The following is a 21,665-nucleotide window of genomic DNA, read 5'->3' as shown; positions in this document are numbered from 1 at the left end:
TGGAATTTGCAGCATTGATGGATAGGCTCTGCAAGAGACACAAACTGGCCCACATCTTCAGTTACTGCATTAGCAGTGCTTTACAGCATTGAAAAAACAGGAGTCGCTGGTGATTTGAATTTCACTGGGTGGTGATTTGCTTTGTTGTGGAGGGGCTATTTAAAATATGGGGAATCTGAACCAGAACCACCTGAGTGACAGCATTACCCTGGTGGAATGCAGTCTAGAGATACAGAAGAAAGATGAGCTCAGCCACTGTAGTGCAGACCAGAACCTACAGCTGGAAGTAGGCAGGAAGCTCTAAAGAAAGAGCAGCATAAACATTTGAAAACATGATGACAAACTGGCACTTCACATGGACAAAAGTATAAATTTCTCCAACACATAATGATCATCCAGAGACTAAGACTTTACATATGAGAAAAACAGGCAAAGGACATGAATAAAAGATAACAGATAAATACACATATTTAACATGCAAAGTTAGTAGTCAGCTTCTTTATCCATTGAGGAGTGGCCATGTTCATTCTGGTGGAGAAGACATGAAGCAGATTGCACGGAGAGGGGGGTAGTCTTTATCACGGTTACAGTGCTGTTCTTAGCTCGACAGTTCCACTGTGGACACTGATCCTGTAGCTGATCTACACCTGTAAAGAAGTGTATAACTAGCTGATTGCAGTATGGTTTGTCTGACTGTAGGAAGCTCCTGAAGAGTGACAGTGTTGTGACTATGAACAGCAGTGATATGCCTACTCAGTGGGGTTCTCTCCACTTTCATAGTAGCCTCGAGTGTGGCATTGCACACCTGTAATCCCAGCACCGAGGAAGCAGACGCAGGCCATTCTCTCTGAATTCCAGGCCAGACTGCTCTGTATAGCAAATTCCAGGCTAGCCAGGGCTATGTAATAAAACCTGTCTCAAACAAACAAACAAAAGTAACATGTTAATAAATGGTAAAACCTCCACAGTATTATAGGCCTATATACCCCAAAGTATACCCAAAGTAAGGCCGAACTTAGTTTACTCGCTACCTTTTGTGGAAAGAGGGAAAAACACGGTTTTCTTGTTTATACTTAAACACTAGAAAAAACATAAACTACTGAGTACTTAGTGGGGGATTCTGGCTTTAAAACAGTTACATAAGTGGAAGCAAGCCCTTTCTCACTGTTCACACAGCAGTCCTCGTTTTGTTTGGAGTTCATTGTTGCTGTCTAGTACTGGAAATTGAGCCCTTGGCCCTATGGGTGGGAAGCATTTGCTTAACTCCTTAGTTAGTATAAGAACCAACCACCACTAGAGATCAGAGTTTTCCCAGGGTCAGGGTCAGGTTGGAGAAGTCTGCCCCAGATGTTCCTTTTCATTCTAAGAAGCAGTCATGAGAAGCCCTGCTTTGTACATGGCATTGCCAGCCGTCATCTTTCTCTTGGGTTTCTTGTTTTGTCTTTTTGTGTGTGTGTGTGTGTGTGTGTGTGTGTGTGTGTGTGTGTGAGAGAAGGCATAATTGATAGAGTTGCATGAACATTTGTGTACTGCCAATCGTCAACAGGCTCAGGAAAGAGCACAGCTATTTGAAAGTTCTGGTGTGTCCCTTTGTCCTTTCTCCCAATACTTGTCCTCTCCTCTCTTCTGTCACTAGATAGTTTTCTTCTTTAAGAGTGTAACTGGGCTGAGGTGTAGCTCAGTGGTTAAGTGCTTGCCTGGCATGCATTAAAGCCAGCACTGGGGTGGGGCAGGAAGCAGTAACAACAAAAAGGACAAGAAGAGTGTTGTGTTCTTGGGGCCACACAGCGAACACTTTTGCTTCCTTTTGCACAGCTCTGCACTTTGAAGTTCCTCAGGCTAGCCGTGTACTCGTGTGTCACTAGCTCATTTCCTTTGTATTGCTGGGCATCTATTATAGGCCTACTGTACTACTTTGTTCATCTATTGATAGGCTGTCAATTTTACTTTTAGTTAGGTTTCGAACATACTCTTTTGTGTCCCTATCCCCACCCCAAGGCATGGAGGGCAGAGTGCTTGATTTATTTGTAAGCAGTTAACTGACGTGCAAGACATACTGTTTTATTTATTACACTTTTAGGAATTTTGGACATCTTCCCATGAACGTTGGCAGCTGCTGGCCAGGTCTGCATTTTAGGTGCCCCAGAAAGGCTAGACTAAGGTAGAAAGAAGAGACAAAGCCGGGCGTGGTGGCACACGCCTTTCATCCCAGCACTTGGGAGGCAGAGGCAGGTGGATTTCTGAGTTCGAGGACAGCCTGGTCTACAAAGTGAGTTCCAGGACAGCCGGGGCTACAGAGAAACCTTGTCTCGAAAAACCAAAAAAAAAAAAAAAATGAAGAAGAAGAAGAGACAAAACCTGGTAGTTGGCTAAGCAGCTGGCGTGCCTTTCCCTGTGGACCATGGTCCCTAAGGATGGAGGGAAGTGCTGGGCTGGAGACACTGAGCACAGAGGCTTGGCAGCTCCTGCTGATAGGGTTTTCCTCATTCGACATGTTTGACCGGTTTTACTGCATTAAACGAAAGCTAGGTATGTAACTGTACAGAAAAGCTTTCCACCATCACTTAGATGTTAGCTAATGGGGAAAGGCTTCTCGGCCTCTGTGTATAGGCAGTTGCTATGGCTCAGGTGTCTGAATTCTAGAACCTCAGATCCATTGAGTTCTGAGTCAGTTTTGTTGGATGACCTTGATCAACTTTCTTCTCCTGTGCAATTCTCAGTTTCCTGGTTGGTAAAATGAGGATAATAATAAGTTCAGAGTGGATGAGTCCCTGTGAGCATTCACATGAGAACAGTGTAAGTTGGACCTGCGCTCAGAAGGCATTCGCTTCACCTGTGCTTCTCAGAGAGATGCTCGGCTTTGGTTTTGCTGGGCATTGTCCCTGCTCTTGGAAGCTGGGCAATTGATGGAGCTTGGGTTTTGCTTTGTGTGGCAAGATAAACCTTCGACGGATTATATGTGAACTGCAAACTGTATGTCAGCGAAGCCTTAGGCATTAAAAGTTCGTTCTTTCAGTAAGAAATGTATGTAGTGCCAGGTAGTGGTGGCACATGTCTTTAATCTCAGCACTCAAGAGGCAGAGGCAGGCAGATCTCTGTGAGTTCAAGGCCAGCCTGGTCCACAAAGTTCTAGGACAGCTAGGGCTACGTAGAGAAATCCTGTCTTGGAAAGCCAAAAAGAAAAAGGGTTAAAAAAAGGAGGAGGAGGAGGAGTGAGAGAGAAAGATAGAGAGGTGGTGTAGGTAGGACTTTATTTTTGTTCTCTTAAGTGTGCACATGAAAGAAGAACTGGCGTTCATCTGCTGTAGTGATTCACAGGAAACCCATTGTTGGCTCCTGAAGTTCATGTTAGTGAGGAAAATCAGCTTTTAAGTTGAGTAAAAGTAACTCATATGTGGGATAAATTCCAGCTGGGGCGGGAGTCAGGAGGAAGGGGCGGGATGAGCAGAGGAGTTGGTTTTACATGGTGGGCTCTCCTCCTCCTCTTGCTCTTTGTCTATTCTAATCCCTCCCCTCCTTTAAATATGTTCATGTTTACTGTTTTTACATTTTCCCTTTCTCTCTCTCTCTCTCTCTCTCTTTTTTTTTCCGAGACAGGGTTTCTCTGTGTAGCCCTGGCTGTCCTGGAACTCACTTTGTAGACCAGGCTGGCCTCGAACTCAGAAATCCGCCTGCCTCTGCCTCCCGAGTGCTGGGCTTAAAGGTGTGCGCCACCACGCCCGGCTTCTTCCCTGCGTCTTATGCTCTCCTTGGATATCCTCAGCATGGGTCTGAAACTCATGAAGAAGATAGATACTTTGGGCCAACCTGGGTTCTTTGCTTTTTTTGTTTTTATGTACTTTCTTTCTGTTTGTTCGTAATGTGGCCTTAAATACTCTCAAACTGGGTATGTAGGCTAGCACTGCACATTGTCTCCTAGCCTGGCCCTGTTTGAGTAGGGTATTCATGGTCCTTGTTGCCTGTCATTTGGGCTTTGAGTTGTGACACCTGTCACTGGCTACTGCCTGAGGTCAAATTCTTGTCCTTATGTGTTTCTCTGTGTATCTCAGATGGAAGAGTGTCCCAGAGCCTATGCCTTTCGTTATTGTTACCCAGCTCCTTGGGAACACATAGACCATATAACTGGCCAATGTGGTTCCCTGTCTGTACATCAGAAGAGAGTGCATGTTGGAAAGAACTTGTGCTAGAGGTGCCTGATTCAAATCACGCCTCCGCTCTGCCTTTAGGGACCATCAGACCTTCATTGCTGTTTTGTGCATCTCTGTGTTCTCAGAATGTTCATGCTTCTCTGGGCAGGTTATTGTAAATGCTCCATAAGTTATACTAATTTCCTTATGAGCTTGGATGTACAAGCAAAGTTCATGACCTCATTCTTTGCTCTGTGGAATGGCTGGAAGTTGGTCCCATGCTTCGGTTTGTTTCCACCTTGAAACTAAGCGTCTAACGTGCCATAACTAGTCTTCTGCAACCATTGGTAAAAAGAAAAGGCACCACAGGCCTTTGGAATTCTATCAGAATAAATCTGTTTTATAGCAGTTGGGGTTTAAAGATTAATTTGGTATAAATCTGGTATAAAGTTGAGTTGGCTTAAAAGATTGACTGTATTTTGATGATATGCCAAAGAACCAAATATTGTGACAAGAATTCTCATACACTTCTTTCATGTAAAAATAATTTCATTTCTTACCTGGGTCTTTCATTCATTCCATTGCTTCTTAAAATTAGTGAGATATGCGTTATAGCCCCTTCTGATACATATTAATGCTAAATTAGCCAAGAAGCAGTACGTGACTAATTACCTAAGGATTTTTTGCAAAATAATTGAAACAAGGTCACCTAGGCAACTATTTTTAATGTAGGATACATGCATACTCTAATCTTAATTTTTAATATAGTAATTTCAGCAGAGCCCAGGAGATTTTTAGGTGGTGAAAGTCGTCTGCACATGCCATTGTTCACGTGTCTCACATACTTAGGTGTTTAACAGTGGGTGAAGCCTGAACCGAGTGCTCTGGGTCATCTATAGAAGCAGCGGTTGGATCTGTCTGCTGCTCTGGTGCTGGGCATTGGTGGGAGGCTGTGTGCTGCAGGGCAGGAGTGTGAGCACCGTGCACCGCTGAGCATTTCTGCTGGGAAATAGTTAAGGTTCTTACAGATTGAAAAATGACAACAGTAAACTGTTTAACTAGAGTCCATAGTGTACATTGTTCACAAAGATAAGTGAAAAGACGGTGTTGTGTAGCATTTTAAGTGTCTGAGAATTTTGGTTGATGTTTTTATACTTTACATAATTGCTTGTCCTTACAATTTTTTTTTTTTTGAGACAAAGTCTTATTATATAGCCCTAGGTGGCCTGGAATTCTCAATGTACACTCAACTGGCCTAAACTCACAGAGAATGGCTTGCCTCTGCCTCCCAAGTGTAGGGATTAAAGGTCTGTGCCAGCATGCCCAGTTGGTTATTTAATTTATATATGAGTTTTTAGGTAGATACTGATAATTTTTAAAGAAGGCTCTTTTTAGACCTTCTTAAACCTATTCATAAAGTCAACTCCTTGCCATAACCTGCTGAGACAGTTTTATGCCAGTAAATTGATATAAACATATTTATAAAAAAATGCTTTAAAATGTTATTTCAAATTCATGTATTAAATATTGAGAAAAAGTATTAACCCTCTGTGGACTTTGCTCAAGGATCTTAGAAAATAAAGACAGGAACCCAAGACTTACAATGGATTATGTTGCTGTTTTGATTTTTGCAGAGTCACACTCTTATAGTTCAGGCTGGCCTCAAACTCAAAACAATTCTCTTGCCTCAGCATCCCAAAAGCTGAAGGTCGTAGGTGTGACCCACAGCCCCGAGCTTGAACTGTTTCTCGTTTTGAGGAAATTGCCAGTGACTGGCTCACCTCCATGTGCACAGAGAAGTGAGGAAGTGAACTCAGGTTTCAGATTTGGATGCAGAGGCAGAGATCTCCCTGCCTCCATCACTGCCTTCAGCTGGGCTCGTCCTGTGCACAGAGCGCAGGTTCGGTATGGAATGAGTGCAGGTAGCTGCTCATAGGAGCCTGGCTGCTTCTGCCATCTCTCTGTGTACTGATTTCAATGAACTGTGCATCAACATCTGCCTTCCACGTTGCTCTCTTTTGCTAAAAAAAAAAAAAAAAAAAGCTGACCTGTTTCACTATTTATTCTTTTTTTTATTATTCAGTTCTTCTGGATCTGCCTCAGTCTTGACACACAGCAGCTCCGGAAATAGCTTAAAACGCCCAGATACCACAGAGTCTCTGAATTCCTCCATGTCCAATGGCACAAGCGATGCTGGTGAGGAGCCTCTGAGAACTTGGTTTTCTTAGAAATGTTGGCAGTCCTGGCAGGGCACCTCCACTCAACCCAAAGCCAGTCTAAGCTGAGCCATTCTGTTGCAGATCTTTTTGACTCACATGACGACAGAGATGATGATGGGGAGGCGGGGTCAGTGGAGGAGCACAAGAGCGTTATCATGCACCTCTTATCACAAGTCAGGCTGGGGATGGACCTCACAAAGGTAAGAGCCAACGTGCATTCGCTCCAGGCATGCGTGGGCTGAGTGGGTGGGTGAGCGCTCACAGATGAGCGGCGTGGTCCCGTGTGTGTTTTGCTTATCTCGTGTGTAGTGTGCATGGAGATGAGTGAACTGAGCATTTCTGTGGATGAGCAAAAGGCAGTGCTCAGAGATTGATTACCTCAGGTAGGCTGTATGGATTAAGAATAGAGCTGATTGGCAGTCAGTGAGAAATCCTTGCCAGCCTCACCATATTTAAATTCATGCTCTCCAGCATGACCATACCTCTTTAAAATTAAAACTGAAGTCTGATAGGATCCATACTAATTTAGGCCAGTATCTGTCACACTCGGGTTTTGTGTTTCAATCTAGGGGAGGGGACTGGTGACTCCTGTCCTCTAAGAAGCAACTTGATAAATTGTTTCTTAGCTCTGCCTTCTTCCTAGTTCCTCAAACAGAGCACCAATGTCTTGTGTGATATTTGTCATATTTCATCTAAGCTATAAGTGCTGGTGTCACAGGAACAGCAGAGGTTTGTGCAGAGGAACGTGGAAGCATTCAGAGCCCCTCTAAGTTCCACATCTGCTGGGCAGGCATTCTGATCTGGGACATCTTGGGAAGTGGTTCTGTAAAGTGTAACTGGGGCCTGTGGTGGGTGTGATGGGATGGATGAGGGCTTTCAGTGCAGAGTCTGGGTCTCATGCAGTCTGATTCTCAGGAGGCAAACATCTGTTTTACAGGTAGTTCTTCCAACATTTATTCTCGAGAGAAGATCTCTGTTAGAAATGTACGCAGACTTTTTCGCACATCCAGACCTGTTCGTGAGGTAACTGACTGAGCATAGTGGGTTGTAATCTTTAAAGATGCTGCTGCTCGTTAGCTTTCTGTGCAGGTAGCACAACTGGACCCCTCTGTGTCCTCTCAGGGTGTGGGTAGTTAAATCTTCTGAGGGCTGCTGCTTATGTGGCCAAGGGGTTAGCAGGCCATCAAGGGAGTCACCTACAGAACTTTAAAGTCTGTTAATGGGCAGGCAACTAGGATTTCAAAGGGCAAGGCTATGAACCTACTGGAAATTCACGTAATTGCTCAGCAAGCCTTTCTAAAGCACCTGTCATTTGGCGGGTACTTGTTACAACCTGAAGAGAGGAGGAGTTTGAAAGTCCAGTTAAAGACTGAATCGTGAGCTGTGATGTAATAATGTAAAGCCTGTAGTCCGAGCTGCTCCCACGGGGAAAGAAATCATAGCAGAGAGAGGCTGATAAGGGCTCGTTGCTCTTGACTGGCAGCAGGCAGACTTTCTTAGTTCTCTGACTACATCCTTTGTGTGGGAGAATCAAAGCTTCCTGAGGCCAGCTACACATCACTGAGGTTTCGTAGTAGAGGGACATACTAGCTAACAAGAGAAGGGGCGGGGTGGGGGAGAGAGCCAAGTGACACGTAAGAGAACCATGTAACCAGTTCTTTTTTTTTTTTTTTTTTTGATAAAGTAGGGTTTTTTATTTATTTGTAACCAGTTCTTAAAGTGCAGAAATGTTAAACATCTATGGCAGTGATAAATCTGATATATAATTGATAGCTGAGTCCATTGGCAGTGCTGTCAGGGGTATCAAATGCATCATGACAGTAGCTTTCATTTATGGAACTTTAAAGTCTGTTTTCCTCATAAGAACCACTTTAGAATTTAAGAGTACAACTAAAACATGAATAAACAGATAAAACGGAGCACTAGAAATGCATGATTAACGCCAAAGAGGAAGAATAAGTAAATAATGAGTCAAGGACAAAGGGGACAGGTCGAAGACAATCCCAGTTAACTGGTAGGTGTGCCGGTAGGACAAACACATCCTCTGTCAGAGGAGACAGCAGTTGAAGTAGATTAAAAAAAATAAAAAGCAAAATGTATCATTATGCCATTTGGATAGTGCTTGCTTAAAACTAAAAGGCCGTGATTGAAGATGTTGCTTGGTGGTAGCGTGAGTACCCTACAAGTGTGAGATCCTTGCTTTTTTGATCTCTAGTATTGTGAACAATAACAACTAAAATGACACTACAGCACTCGAGGGCTGAGGAGTTCGCTTAGTGCGTAAGAGTGCTTGCTACGCGGGCTCAAGCACCCACACAAAGCAGGGCATGCTCACATGTGCCTTGTGCTGTGGGAACAGAGAAGGGAGTTGTCCGGGCTTGCTGGCTGCCAGCCTGTATCCAGGTCTACTTACAGATGTTATCTCAAGGATGAGGCAGAGAGTAATAGAGGGCACCTAACATCCTCCTCTGGCCTGTAAGACTTCTCTTAGGCTCACATATCTGCACACCTGTCTGTATGCACCACACACATTTATCTTACACACACACACACACACCTCAAAAAGGGGGGAAATTACCTTATGACTTAGTCTCTGTTCTGTTGCAGTGAAGGGACACCATGACCAAGGCAAGTCTTTTAAATCATTTAATTGGGTGCTTGCTTACAGTTTCCGAGGGTTAGCCCATTATTATTATCATGGTAGGGAGTGTAGTGGCAGCAGACAGTTGTTACACTGGAGAAGCAGCTAAGAGCTTTACATCCTAATCTGCAGGCAGAGACAGAGACAGAGACTGGGCCTAATGCTTGCTTTCGAAAGTTCCAAGCCCGTCCCCAGTCACATACCTCCTCCAACAAGGACGCACTCCTAATTCTTCTGAACAGTTATGACTGGGGACTGAGCTTTCGTGCATACGAGCCTGTTAGGGCCTCCTTAGTCAAGCCAGCACACCATGGGAAGTACTGAGCACAGCAAAGTTGCTGTAGCTGTTTTAGTATCAGAGGAACAAAGAAGATAAATGTCCTGTAGCCCCAGCATTTGGGAGGTAGAGGCAAGATCATTGCTGTAAGTTAGTGACCAACCAGCAAAAGCACCAAGCCAGCCTGGGCTAAAGAATGAGACCCTATCTCAAAACAAACAAGATACATAACCAGAGACAATTTGTAATGATAAAAGAATAAAAGAGCCAGGCGTGGTGGCACATGCCTTTAATCCCAGCACTTGGGAGGCAGAGGCAGGCGGATTTCTGAGTTCGAGGCCAGCCTGGTCTACAGAGTGAGTTCCAGGACAGCCAGGGCTACACAGAGAAACCCTGTCTCGAAAAACCAAAAAAAGAATAAAAGAATAAAGAAAAAAAATTATATACACACACACACACATATATATAGTATGTATGTGTATATATTATTTTTTCTTGATAAATTCATTTTCTTTTTGTATATATGTATATATATGTATGTGTGTACACATTCACACACACAGCTTCCAGCTACATACAGCAGGCCTGGAGTATAGCCCAGTAGTAAGGTGATCCCCTAGCCTGTGTGAAGCCCTCACATGATTGCCAGGACCCCATACCAAACAAACAAGAATAACCACAAGGAGAAGAGAGTCAGCCAGTCCCTCCAGAGCTACTGGAGAGCCATCCCAGGAAATCAGTAAGGGCTGGAGAGAGCTCTGTGGTTGAGAATACTGGCTGTTCTTCCAGAAGACCTAGGTTTGGTTCCCAGAACCCAGACATCAGTCACCTCAGTCCAGTTCCAGCGGATCCAGCACCCTCTTCTGGCCTCCACTGGCACCAGGCATGCGTATGGTGCACAGACATAAACGCAACCAAACCACCAATACATAAAATAATAAAGTTTACAAAGAAAGCCAGCCTATAGAATGTCTGAACAAATTAAAAATAATTATTATTATGGTTTTTGGCCATAAAAGAATTAAATTAGCGGGATGTGGTGGCAATAAGCCACCTATAATCCCAGACTCAAAAGACCTAGACAGGAGAATCAAACTCGAAGCCAATATGGCCACAGACTAAAACCTCTCAAAACCAAGCAATGATTAGATTATTGGTTGGCAGTTTGGGATGTAGAAAGTCTGTCAGTGAAGCAGCACACTTGACTTGCATAAAGTCCTGGTACAATCCAAGCAAAAATGTGGCCCCAGAAACTAGCAGCAGTATTTACCTCAGGAGGGCATGTAGCATACAGGGGGAACTGGGGATGAAGGGAGATGCTGTATAGCTAAGTGGATATAAACATCTGCTAGAGTCTTCTAACCAAACACTGAGGGGAATGCATTAGTTATATGTGTTGTGCCTTAGGGTCAAACTGGAATTGGTATCCAACTGGTATCCACTGGTCCATGTGGCTCTAGGTAGATCATTCAGTGTGTGTCCTGCCAAAAAGTGGAACATCACGTTTGTCCTTGTCTCTTCCAGCATTAGTGATCAGAAGGATCCCAGGGATCGAATGGTTCAGGTTGTGAAATGGTACCTCTCGGCCTTCCATGCAGGAAGGAGAGGATCGGTGGCCAAAAAGCCGTACAATCCTATTTTGGGTGAGATCTTTCAGTGTCACTGGACGTTGCCGAATGATACTGAAGAGAACGCAGTGAGTGTCCCCCACTCCCTCTGTGTGTGTGTGTCTGTCTGTATGTGTGTCTTTATCTTTGTGGATGAGTATGTGCCATAAACGTGTGGTCAGAGGACAGTGCAGGAGGCAGTTCTGTGTTAGTCATGGGAGAGGCCTCGGGTCCTAGACTTGGCATCAGACAACTTTACCAGCTGGGCCTTCTGGTGTCATGATTTTCAATTATTTCATACTGTGAAATAAAGATTCACTTTATCAGGATCCAATAAAAATGAAGGCAGTGATCTCAGATGTTCACTGCGCAGAGAATATTGTTGGTGAGCGGTTTCTGTAAGCAGTGGGAGGGTGAAAGAGAAGCAGCCTGACTTGGGATGGGCATTAAGTCAGATTGTGACAGCCTTGTACACCATAATGATACATTTGCGGCTTGTTTGGGGTCTTAGTTTTGCTTTGAGAAAAGATCAGTTTTCATTTCAATTTTTATTTGATTTTTCATTGTAATGATTTTTATAAAAATGAAATTTAGACTCAGAATGCTTAAAGAGTTATTACACTAGAAAAATCTTCTGTTTCCAGCTACCTTTGCGAGATAGAGTAGATGGGTGAGTAGTGGAGAGAAGGCAGTGAGAAATGTGTCCTTGTGCCTGTGCCTCAGCAGCTCCTTGACTGGCAAAGCAAGGATAAGCCAGGATGAACTGAGACTGTTGGCCGTGTGAATGGGGCTTTTAGAGTAAAACTCCAAGATGGCCCCTGCTAGAGAAGTCTGCTGGAGAGGGTTTAGTATACTTGGATGCTTAGGACGAGGTTGTATCAGAGGACAGTCACATGGTTACGTGTCTGTTTATTGGTGCGGGGAGGATGCATGGCAGATGTGGTGGACTCTCTCCATTTTTACATGAGTGTTCGGGATGGATCAGGTTTCCAGTGGCAAGTGCCTACCTGATGAACCATCTCCCTGGTCTGGGGCTCTACTTAGAGTTGTTTTGCTGACCCAGACCAACAACAAAGAATAGACCTATGCAGCTTCTAGGCATAAAAATGGAAATGTCCCCAGTCCATCGGGCCTGGCCCATAATAATCTTGTGGAAAATGTGACTCCTGTGTCCTTATTTCCAAGAAACACATTAATATGTAGCCCTTACTGAAAACAGAGGTGCAACGTTCAGTGCACACAAGGACAGCTGTGCCAGGCCTGGCTCACGTTAGGTACATGAAGCCTTCAAGAATTTTAGTGTAGTCAGGGAAACTACAAGTCCCTAACAGGCAGCTGTTAAGTGCTGTAATGGAAATGTGTGTGTGTCCAGGAGAGACAAGAGATGCTGCTGATAAGATTCTGCATCGTCATGTTTTATCTAAAAAGTTTTAAAATTGATGTTACAATTGCTTCCAGGAGCTCGTTTCAGAAGGGCCGGTTCCCTGGGTTTCTAAGAACAGTGTAACATTTGTGGCTGAGCAAGTTTCCCATCATCCGCCCAGTAAGTTACAGGTTCTCTACAACCTTTAGTCTTAAACGGTCAGCCAGTGCACGGCAGGCAGGTCAGATGACTTGTCACTTGAGTGCTGTCCTTCCTGTTACCTGAACTGGAGACTAATCACAGGGACTCAGCATCACTGATTCCATAGAATGAGGGGTGGGGAACTAACACTTGTCATCTTACCCATGGCAACTTGGAGACCAAGTTGTAATTTGTAGTTTTTGCACAGTGTATTCCAGACATGGTTGAGAGAATACATATCCTCAACATTTTGTTCAGTGTACAGTAAGAGTGGAAATACAGAGCCAGGCAGGCACAACTTTACTCTCAGCACTTGGGAGGCAGAGGCAGGGGGATCTCTGGGAGTTTGAGGCCAGTGTGATCTACATAGGGAGTGCCAGGACAACCAGAGCTATATAATAGAGAAACCTTGTCAAGAAAGAAAAAAAAAGGAGTAGATATTGGAGGGGCCCATATTGAGGGGAGGGGCACATGAGCATCCTTGCAGAACAGGACAGGTGGCCTTTCACGTCTTAAACCTGCGGGAGTTGCCCCAGCCTCCTGCCCACTGGCTCTCTCTGCTTGCTTTGGAAGGAAGGTAAAAGCATACACACCTGACATGATTTGAGGCTCTTTTCTGTGAGAAGGATCTTCTATTGAATGTGAGTGACTAAGAAAACGCTTTCTTTTCAGTTTCAGCCTTTTATGCTGAGTGTTTTAACAAGAAGATACAATTCAATGCTCATATCTGGACTAAATCAAAATTCCTTGGGATGTCAATTGGGGTACACAACATAGGTCAGGGTAAGTGTGTGATAGTGTGGATTCTAACATGTACAGGACACTCAAGGAAAAAAATGTTCCCTGAAAGTCAGGCTGGGTGTCATAATTACATGTAGACTTAGGAATTTGGAGGGGGACTGGGTGGAGTATAAACTATATCACCTAAAGTGCATGGGGCTCCATACCCACCAACAGCTAGTGGGCCGCTGCCCTAACAGGCTGCTCTTCCTTCCCAGGCTGTGTCTCGTGTCTGGAGTACGATGAGCACTACATTCTCACGTTCCCCAATGGCTATGGAAGGCAAGTAGATGATTTTCCCATCAGCTGCAGCCGCGGTGTTCTTAAGCCTTGCCTTTCTTTCCTAACTGCCAGTCTCACCTGAGAACCTTTGATCTTGTAGGTCTATCCTGACAGTGCCCTGGGTGGAATTAGGAGGAGAATGCAATATCAACTGCTCCAAAACGGGTTACAGCGCAAACATCGTCTTCCACACTAAGCCTTTCTATGGGGGCAAGAAGCACAGAATTACTGCAGAGATTTTGTAGGTATTTTGTTTTTCTGCCGCAGTATTCCACTTTTCTGTAGTACTTAACTCTTTTGAACGTCTGTTGGGAACTAACCATCAACTGTGTGGGTCTCCATCTTAGGAGTCAGTTTCTTCCTAAACACTCTTGTCAAAGGAGACCTGCATGCTGGGCCCAGAACCCTCAAGGGTGGTAGGTGGGCTCTGCTGCACCATGCACTCCAGTCTTCTTGGCAGGTTGAACCATGAGCTCATCCTGAAAAGAGGCTTTGTGACCTCTAATAGAGCATCTGCAGACCTTCACAAAGCCCCTCATTTTCCTATTCCTTTGCTAAGGAAAAACAGTATCTCATGTGGATAGGTAGGACAGAGCCTGGGAGGTAGCTGTGTAACCGGAGTTTGTGGATTCAGAAACTGCCTGCAAAAGGAGTCTGTCCTGTTAAGCCCTGTGACGTTTTCTCTGCCCTGAAACTGTCCCAGGGAGTAATGCTTGACTGGTTGGCTAATCAGTTTTCCAAAATGATTTAATCTGAGTCAGCTGCTAAACCAAAAAAAAAAGGGGGGGAGGGGGGAGTGAGCAGTATGGGGCCCTGAAGAGAAGTTTGCTGTTCCATTCCGACTGGGCCCAGTGCACACTGTGACTCGGCTGCTCTGTACAAGACAGTGATGGACTAGCAGGTGGTCAAAAGGAAGAAGACCTGATTAGGCCTGTTCCCTAAAAAACGTTTGGATGGAGCATATCCTTGAGCTTTGACGTAGTTTATAGAAGACAGAAGGATTCTTTTATATGGTACTAGTGTTCAGTACATTGCTAAATACCAGATCCTCTGGAGACCCTGTCCTGAATGAGGAATGATCTGAAAGCCAGTGTCTTACTGTGAAATGCGTTTGGTGTTTTGGATCTGCTCAGCTGCTTTTTACCAGGCCACACTTGCTTGAGTAGAACAGTTTCCAGCTTGAGACTAATAAAAATTGTTTCTTTTCTGTTTAGTTCTCCGAATGACAAGAAATCCTTCTGCTCAATTGAAGGGGAATGGAATGGTATCATGTATGCAAAATACGCAACAGGGGTAAGACCTGTGGTTTGTCTTTTGCCTAAGCCGCACTGTAAGCAGCTCACCCTTGGTGCTTGTTCCCTTAGTCTGGGACTTTAACCAGGAGCAGCTAGCATCTCTTCAGGGTGAGCTTCCTCCTTCCCCACTCACTCTCCTACAGTACAGCTAACAAAATGGCCTTTACTTTTCTCTGTTCTCAAAACAGTTGAGAATCTATTTGGAGCAGTGCTTAGCAGTCGCCTGGTAAATTTTTGGTCTGTTGTCAAGATTTATAAGATGAAATGTGTCTTAGGTAGGGTTGCTGTGATAAACACCACACCCAAAGCAACTCAGGGAAGAAAGGGTTTATTTCACTCACACTTCCATGTAACAATTTGTCAGAGAAGGCAGAGACATTGGAAACTCACACAGGGCAGAACCTGGAGGCAGGAGCTGAGGCAGAGGCCATGGAGGGCTGCTACTTAGCGGCTTGCTCAGCCTGCTTTCTTAAAGAACCAGGACCACCTGCCAGGGATGGCTCTATCTACAGTGGGCTTGTGTGCCCCACCCCCACTAATCACTAAATAAGAAAATGCTCTACAGCTAGATCTGATGTAGGTATTTTTCTCAATTGGGGCTCCCTCCTCAGGTGACACTAGTCTATGTCAGATGACATAAAAACTAACCAACATAAAATGCTAATTTGTGTTTATACACTCAGGTTAATGATTAATAAAATTTGACTGGCTTTGCCTTAGGGATAGAGAAATAGGACTGTCCTGCCATGAAGAAACTTGGATTTTATATCTACTCAGTGTTTCTATTAAGCCAGGTATATGGATTAACAGGGAAAGCCAGTGAATTGGGAGTTTAGAGAGGATTTACAACTTCTCTTCAGAGGCCACTTAACATTAGTATTTAATAGAGGTAGCCTAATTCCAAAAGATTCTATCTCAAGCATGTAGTGAACACACGGCTGTGCTGAGTCTCTCTGTTGAACAGAGCTCAGACCTCAAGACTTAGGATGGGGCCCTGAACAGAAAAGTTTGCTATTGCATTCAGAACAGACTGGGATTTGTGTGTTAAGTCTCCTGAGAAGTTGACTCTGCAGTAAAACTTAATAATGAAGAGTCATTCTGCCTCTTGTTGTCCAGGAAAACACTGTCTTTGTAGACACCAAGAAGTTGCCTATAATCAAGAAAAAGGTGAGGAAGCTGGAAGATCAGAATGAGTATGAGTCCCGCAGGTAAGGAGCCCTAACTAGAGCAGCAGCAGCCATATGCTTCTTGCTTGCCTAGATGCAGTGCATGGGGCTGGGAGACAGCATTAAAAACCAGTGCCGACTGGACTCCAGCGCCTGCCTCCCTTGTCAGTACCCAAACTTAAAGAGCTTTGTAACCACAGGCTAATTTACTGATTTCTCAATGCCCTTTCCCTACAGTTGAGAATGTCTTACGCCTTCTAAGTCCCTACAGTTGACCTCTTGACCCTTTTGAGATCACATTCTTTTTTTTTTTTTTTTTGTGACAGGGTTTCTCTGTATAGCCCTGGCTGTCCTGGAACTCACTCTGTAGACCAGGCTGGCCTCGAACTCAGAAATCCACTTGCCTCTGCCTTCCGAGTGCTGGGACTAAAGGCGTGTGCCACCACGCCCGGCAAGAGATCACATTCTTAAACGAGATTTTTTTCTGAAATGAGAATTTTCAGATCTCCTCATCAAACCCTTTTAATTTATAGTCAAAGACGCTCAAGCCCAAGAAATAAATTGACTCCCTAGAGTTGTGTAGAGAACCAGAGAGAGAGGCAGAGGTAGACACCTAAGTCTTATTAACTCCTAAGGTGGTAGCTCATCGGCTGTCCTCATGCTTCCTTTGTTGGCAATTTGTAGCAGGCTTGTGAGAGCCTGCTTCCATGTTCTTTACTGCTCTGGAACCACCAGCAGCTTAAAGAGGTGGCGGCAGGCTTGCATCCTCCAGCTCACGGGCTCCTTCCATCTCTTTATTCTAGCCTTTGGAAGGATGTCACTTTCAATTTAAAAATCAGAGACATTGATGCAGCAACGGAAGCAAAGCACAGACTTGAAGAAAGACAAAGAGCAGAAGCCCGAGAAAGGAAGGAGAAGGAAATTCAGTGGGAGACGAGGGTAAGTCGTGCTTCGGCTCGTCCATGCCAGTGAAGGATGCAGAGGGGGACCTGGGTTCCTGCTTAACAGTGGGATGGGCATGGCATGGAATAAAGCTGCACTGCCTAACCAAACCCTCTCTTCCATTTGTAGCTCTTTCACGAAGATGGAGAATGCTGGGTTTACGATGAGCCTTTACTGAAGCGTCTTGGTGCTGTGAAGCATTAGGCTGACAACCGAGTTCACACCTGGTGACCAGGGCAGTAGGCGTAATTAAGCAACAATCGATCTTCCTTCAGGAGAGCCTGTCACTTCCTTCTTAACGCAGTGGTTCCTATCTCAGGGATACTGGACTTGACGACACAGATGAACAATTAAAGTGGAAACCGCTTCCCTTTTCTCCTCTGTGGCAGTTACAATTTTGACTTCAGGCCTGAGAAAAACTTCAGGTTTCGAAACATGACATCTCTTCCTTTTCCAGATCCCATGCTTTGAAAAATATTTATAGACAGTTCCAGGTCTCAGCTTCCTGTCCCCTAGTTCTGCTGTTCGGGCATAAAATCTTTATCTCCAGTTCATATAATCTTGAGTTTTAGATATACACATGCATACATAACAGCTGACAGTTTTTCACAAGTACACCCACCTGTAAATACTGTTTCCTCAGAGTTTAGAAAATTAGTGCAATGTATGAAAATGTAGGAAATTTCATGGTTTCACCTATAACCTTTATTTTAGAATTGAACTATGATTAGATTGTATCTAAACCTGAAGTATAATTATATGCAGTGCTTCTTAAGGCTTCATAAAATAATTTTCCAACCTTTTTAAAAAATATGCTTCTTTCATTGTTTTATACCTAACCTTGCAGACTTTTCTGAGGCTCCCCGACTCAGGCCCTCCGGCTAGTCCTGGAGTGCCTTACTGCCTCGCAGGGCTGGAGGACTGCACTTCCCCCACCCCACCCCCAAAAAAGCCACGGCAGATGGCTTGATGTGAAGGGAGATACAGAACTATGTTTATTTTAAAGTACATTAAAAAACAAAACCAGGGCAGTTTGGTGCTATAACAAATTAATTACATATAGGCACACAAGAACTGGGTTCTCCTCAGAGGACACAGGCCAGGGGCCCCCACGTTGCTGACAAGTGTTTGGGTCACACCTGCCTACTATCTCATTGCCATCCTGGGCTAATCTTGTAGAGGAAAGATAAAAAGTAAATCAAATCCTAGGTTGCCATCAAAAATCCAATGGAAGCCCTAAGGCAGTAGTGTAACTCCATAAAATGCACACACGTCTTTAAATACACGTTGCTTCAGGCCAATGAGACTGCAGTTTATTTGACTATTTTATGGTAGGGGAAGAGGCTGAGTGTTGCTGTGAAGGCCCTGATGTCAGTAATGGGGGTGGTGGATTCTGCCAGGAGAGGAGAGGGTGGCAGGTAGGTTAGCTGCATCCCTTCACGAGAATTTGAATCCTCACCAAAAGGGGCACCATCCTCTTCCAGTTCATACTTCCCATATCCAACAACCTGAAAGAAGCCAAAGATGCGGGTGAGAAATTTGCCAGCTGGATGTGAGCAGGACTCCAAATGGTTGGCCATACTCACATGAACGCTGAGCATTTTACTTGCAGGTCCTCTGTGAGCCTTGAACCAGCTGACCAGGTCTGACTTTGAGAAAGACTTCAGGGCTTCAATCTTGATGAGGAAGAGAGCACACAGGTGTGAGAGCATCATCACAGGCAGAAGTCCACCCTCCCATCCCCAGAGTCTAGTTATCTCACTTGGCTTGTCTCAGCCTGCCCCTACCCTTAGTGACAGGCCTCACAACTGTCTATATTAGCAAAGATGTGATTACAGCTGAGCAGCACAGCTGGAGCCGGAAAGCCAGTCTAGCATGGCATGTCACAGGGTCACTTCATACCCTGTTGAATCAGGTAACTGGGACGACACCTCACAGAATGGGAGGGATGTGCAGTGCACATTGGTTGCCTGCACGAGAAGACCACGGTGCTTTTGTGATGGGCTGACTTTAGATTTCAGCAAGAAGATGCCAAAATACCTAGAGAAACTCATAGGAATGTGAGCTCTCTGTTCTTCAGCAGAGCTCATGAGTCATCTCAGAGTGGAGCTGCTCTGGCCGAGACTGATGCATGCAGAGGTAAATGTTAGCATCTTATAGCTACTACCCAGGGAGAGACCACAGTGACTCAGAAAACAAGACAAACCAGGACACACGGCCTAGGTTTTTCCTCCACGTTTGTACCTTAGAGTTAAAAGTACAATCAAAGCCTTCTTGGTCTAAGAAACCATTACCTCATGGGCAAGGCGGTCAAAGAGATACTGCTGTGTCACCACTTCATTCCAGTTCCTGTCCACCTCCTCCCCAAGGTGGGTGTCCTCACACTCTTTCAACTTGATCAGTGCTGTGACCTGTCAAAAACATGTTCAGCCATGACATCACACCAATTCAGAACCCACAGCTTGGGATAGACATGCCAGTGTGTGTACACGTGTGTTGGGGGTGTTTAGGGGCACTGGGATGTGAATACCCTAGCCATTGTGCAAGCATGGTAGTGACTGACTCTGGTATCCTGAAGGCTTACAAAGACCGGGCAATAGTCACCTGAGTATTGAATGCATCTTCTGTGAGGTTCTCAATCTTCTCCTCAAAGCTGGAAAGAAATTCCTCTATCTTCTTGTCAACAGTTTCAGAGCTGAAACAATTTGGGTAGAAGCCAAAGGAATTCAGCCTCCCTCGGCATAAAGATTGAAAGTTTTCTACCCTGAGCCAGGAGAGCAAAGAAGAACTGTCCCTGCAACCCTAGTACCCAATGGGTGTGATGCAATGACAGCCAGCTGGGCCACGCCACACTTAAAACTCTGAAGGCCTTACACCTCAGTTAGAGGGTCTGTGTTTGTTTTAAGATTTGTGTGTATTTTGCTCACATGTCTGTCTGGTGACCACAGAGTTTAGAAAAAGGCATTGGGTTTCTTAGACTTGGAAGTACACACAGTTGTGATCTGCCATGTGGGTGATAGAAATCCAGCCCTAGGCCTCTATAAGAACAAGCACTCCTAACTACTGAGTCATCTGGTCGTTTTGAGGCTTAAGCCAGTCATGTAGCCCGGGCTGGCCTTGACTCCCTTATCTTCTTGACTACATCCCAACCGCTGGGATTACAAAACAATGCTCTCATGCCTGGCTTTATGTGATACGTGCATTCAGTGAGGAACTACATGATCATCAGTTCAGCATCCTTTTTCACTAGTTTCCCTGATCAAATATTGGTAATCCCTGCAGAGTAGCCTGTAAGATTTGAGCCATGCCCTATGGGACCAGTAAAGACTGATTAATCCTAGGTGGGCTATCCATTATCCACCCACCCTTCCAACTGCACAAAGGAAACCATGATGGGCCACAGTTGTACATAATTCAGGGAAGCACCTGTAGTACCCCCACCCTCCCACCACTGTCTAGAAGAACAGGGGTGGACCCATTTACTCTCTTACTTGTATTTGGTTGCCTGAGTCCCAACAGTTACAGAAAATCCTAGAATCCCAGATGTGTTCCTACAGGTTGGGTAGACATGGTACCTAAAGCCAGACAGAGAAGTTACAGGAGTTCATGTGGCGACCTGATTCCTGTCCAGGGAGGCACTGAACATGGGAGTGAAGGGCTTCTGGTTTTTTGGAAGTCCCAAATGGAACATAAGCTTGCATGCAGCTGCTTTCGACAGGCTGAAATGGAGGTACCACCTGTTGCTGAACTGGGAACAGGCTAACTTCTGGCTCATGCAGAAGTCTGAACAAACTGAAAACATCATTATCCAACACACGCACTGCAGAAGTGTTGACACAGGCCCTGTGAGATATGGGAGGGCCAACGGAGACTGGCAAGCCACCTGCACAGGGAGCCCCAGCTCTCAGTGTTCTTGCCAGCACTTACCCAAGGGTCTGCTTGGTGCGAAGGAAGTCAAAGCAGGGCTCTTCCATGTGCATCTGTAATTCACCATACTTTCCATCAGCCCAAAGCTCAGAAGAGAAACCTTAATTTTTTTACCCCAAAGTGTTCTATATACTTCCAAAACCCAGCCTCCCCTATAAGTCTTCCTCCTAAAGGTCCAGGTCCCTGACTGCTCATTGGATGAGACTAAATAGCCACCTGACCTACCAATTACAAGTTTCTGACTACCACAGGACCACACCCCTCAGGCATGATGCTTGGCCTCATGGTAGATCAGGAACTCCTGAACCCCACCTTGGTACTTACCACAAGCAGCTCCATAAGAGTATATTCTCTCAGACTCCTCGTACCTGACTGTAGGGAAAGTGAGATCAGACAAGCAATGGCTTCCAGGGTTTAGCCATCTTGGCCACTACTTTCTTGGATTTCATGCCCTATCTTCTTGCCTCCACATGCCTGTTTATCATCTACCTTTCCAAAAGTCGGAGAACCTGAGAGTAGGAATTCTGTTGGAACACCTGTATTATTGGCACTAGTGTAGACTTCTAGATAGACATGGGTGACACCAACAACACCTAACTTAACAGCTCCTGCCTACAAGTCTCAGGATACATTGTAAAATCAAATACCTGTAGTTCAGGGCCCTACGGAGGACAGCAAGAAATGGTCAGTAATTGTGGAGGCTCTGAATCTGTTTCTTTTTTTTTTTTTTTTTTTTTTTTTTTTTTTTTTTGGAGGAGGGGTTTTTTTTGGCTCTCCTGGAACTCACTTTGTAGACCAGGCTGGCCTCGAACTCAGAAATCCGCCTGCCTCTGCCTCC

General features: G+C 44.9%; 2 protein-coding genes across 12 annotated transcripts in view; one reads left to right on the top strand and one right to left on the bottom strand.

The window, feature by feature from the left end:
• The window catches only part of Osbpl9 (oxysterol binding protein like 9), a 143,283-nt gene extending 125,834 nt beyond the window's left edge, over positions 1 to 17,449 (top strand). For 8 of the 10 annotated variants that reach the window (XM_021159244.1, XM_029476197.1, XM_029476196.1 and 5 more), the window contains 12 exons: positions 6,211 to 6,323; positions 6,428 to 6,546; positions 7,284 to 7,369; positions 10,789 to 10,960; positions 12,330 to 12,414; positions 13,108 to 13,218; positions 13,434 to 13,497; positions 13,598 to 13,738; positions 14,712 to 14,790; positions 15,909 to 16,000; positions 16,762 to 16,897; positions 17,030 to 17,398. In XM_021159244.1, the coding sequence (XP_021014903.1) occupies positions 6,211 to 6,323; positions 6,428 to 6,546; positions 7,284 to 7,369; positions 10,789 to 10,960; positions 12,330 to 12,414; positions 13,108 to 13,218; positions 13,434 to 13,497; positions 13,598 to 13,738; positions 14,712 to 14,790; positions 15,909 to 16,000; positions 16,762 to 16,897; positions 17,030 to 17,104 (1,273 nt within the window). In that variant the 3' untranslated portion in view covers positions 17,105 to 17,398. Of the gene's footprint in view, positions 1 to 6,210; positions 6,324 to 6,427; positions 6,547 to 7,283; positions 7,370 to 10,788; positions 10,961 to 12,329; positions 12,415 to 13,107; positions 13,219 to 13,433; positions 13,498 to 13,597; positions 13,739 to 14,711; positions 14,791 to 15,908; positions 16,001 to 16,761; positions 16,898 to 17,029 lie in introns of all 10 variants that reach the window. The other 2 variants (XM_021159245.1, XM_021159247.1) reach the window with 1 other exon arrangement.
• A 726-nt stretch (positions 17,450 to 18,175) lies between these two features.
• Positions 18,176 to 21,665, bottom strand: part of Nrdc (nardilysin convertase) — a 63,024-nt gene continuing 59,534 nt past the window's right edge. For both annotated transcript variants that reach the window (XM_021159242.1, XM_021159243.1), the window contains 7 exons: positions 21,152 to 21,199; positions 20,828 to 20,880; positions 20,392 to 20,475; positions 19,505 to 19,595; positions 19,195 to 19,311; positions 18,487 to 18,576; positions 18,176 to 18,408 (listed from right to left, as the gene is read on the bottom strand). In XM_021159242.1, coding sequence (XP_021014901.1) covers positions 18,214 to 18,408; positions 18,487 to 18,576; positions 19,195 to 19,311; positions 19,505 to 19,595; positions 20,392 to 20,475; positions 20,828 to 20,880; positions 21,152 to 21,199 — 678 coding nt within the window. In that variant the 3' untranslated portion in view covers positions 18,176 to 18,213. The remainder of the gene's footprint in view (positions 18,409 to 18,486; positions 18,577 to 19,194; positions 19,312 to 19,504; positions 19,596 to 20,391; positions 20,476 to 20,827; positions 20,881 to 21,151; positions 21,200 to 21,665) is intronic.

This window comes from Mus caroli, chromosome 4, assembly GCF_900094665.2.
Source record: "Mus caroli chromosome 4, CAROLI_EIJ_v1.1, whole genome shotgun sequence".
Lineage (NCBI taxonomy): Eukaryota > Metazoa > Chordata > Mammalia > Rodentia > Muridae > Mus > Mus caroli.
Note: the sequence above shows the minus strand (reverse complement) of the source record. Positions and strands in the feature narration are given on the sequence as shown.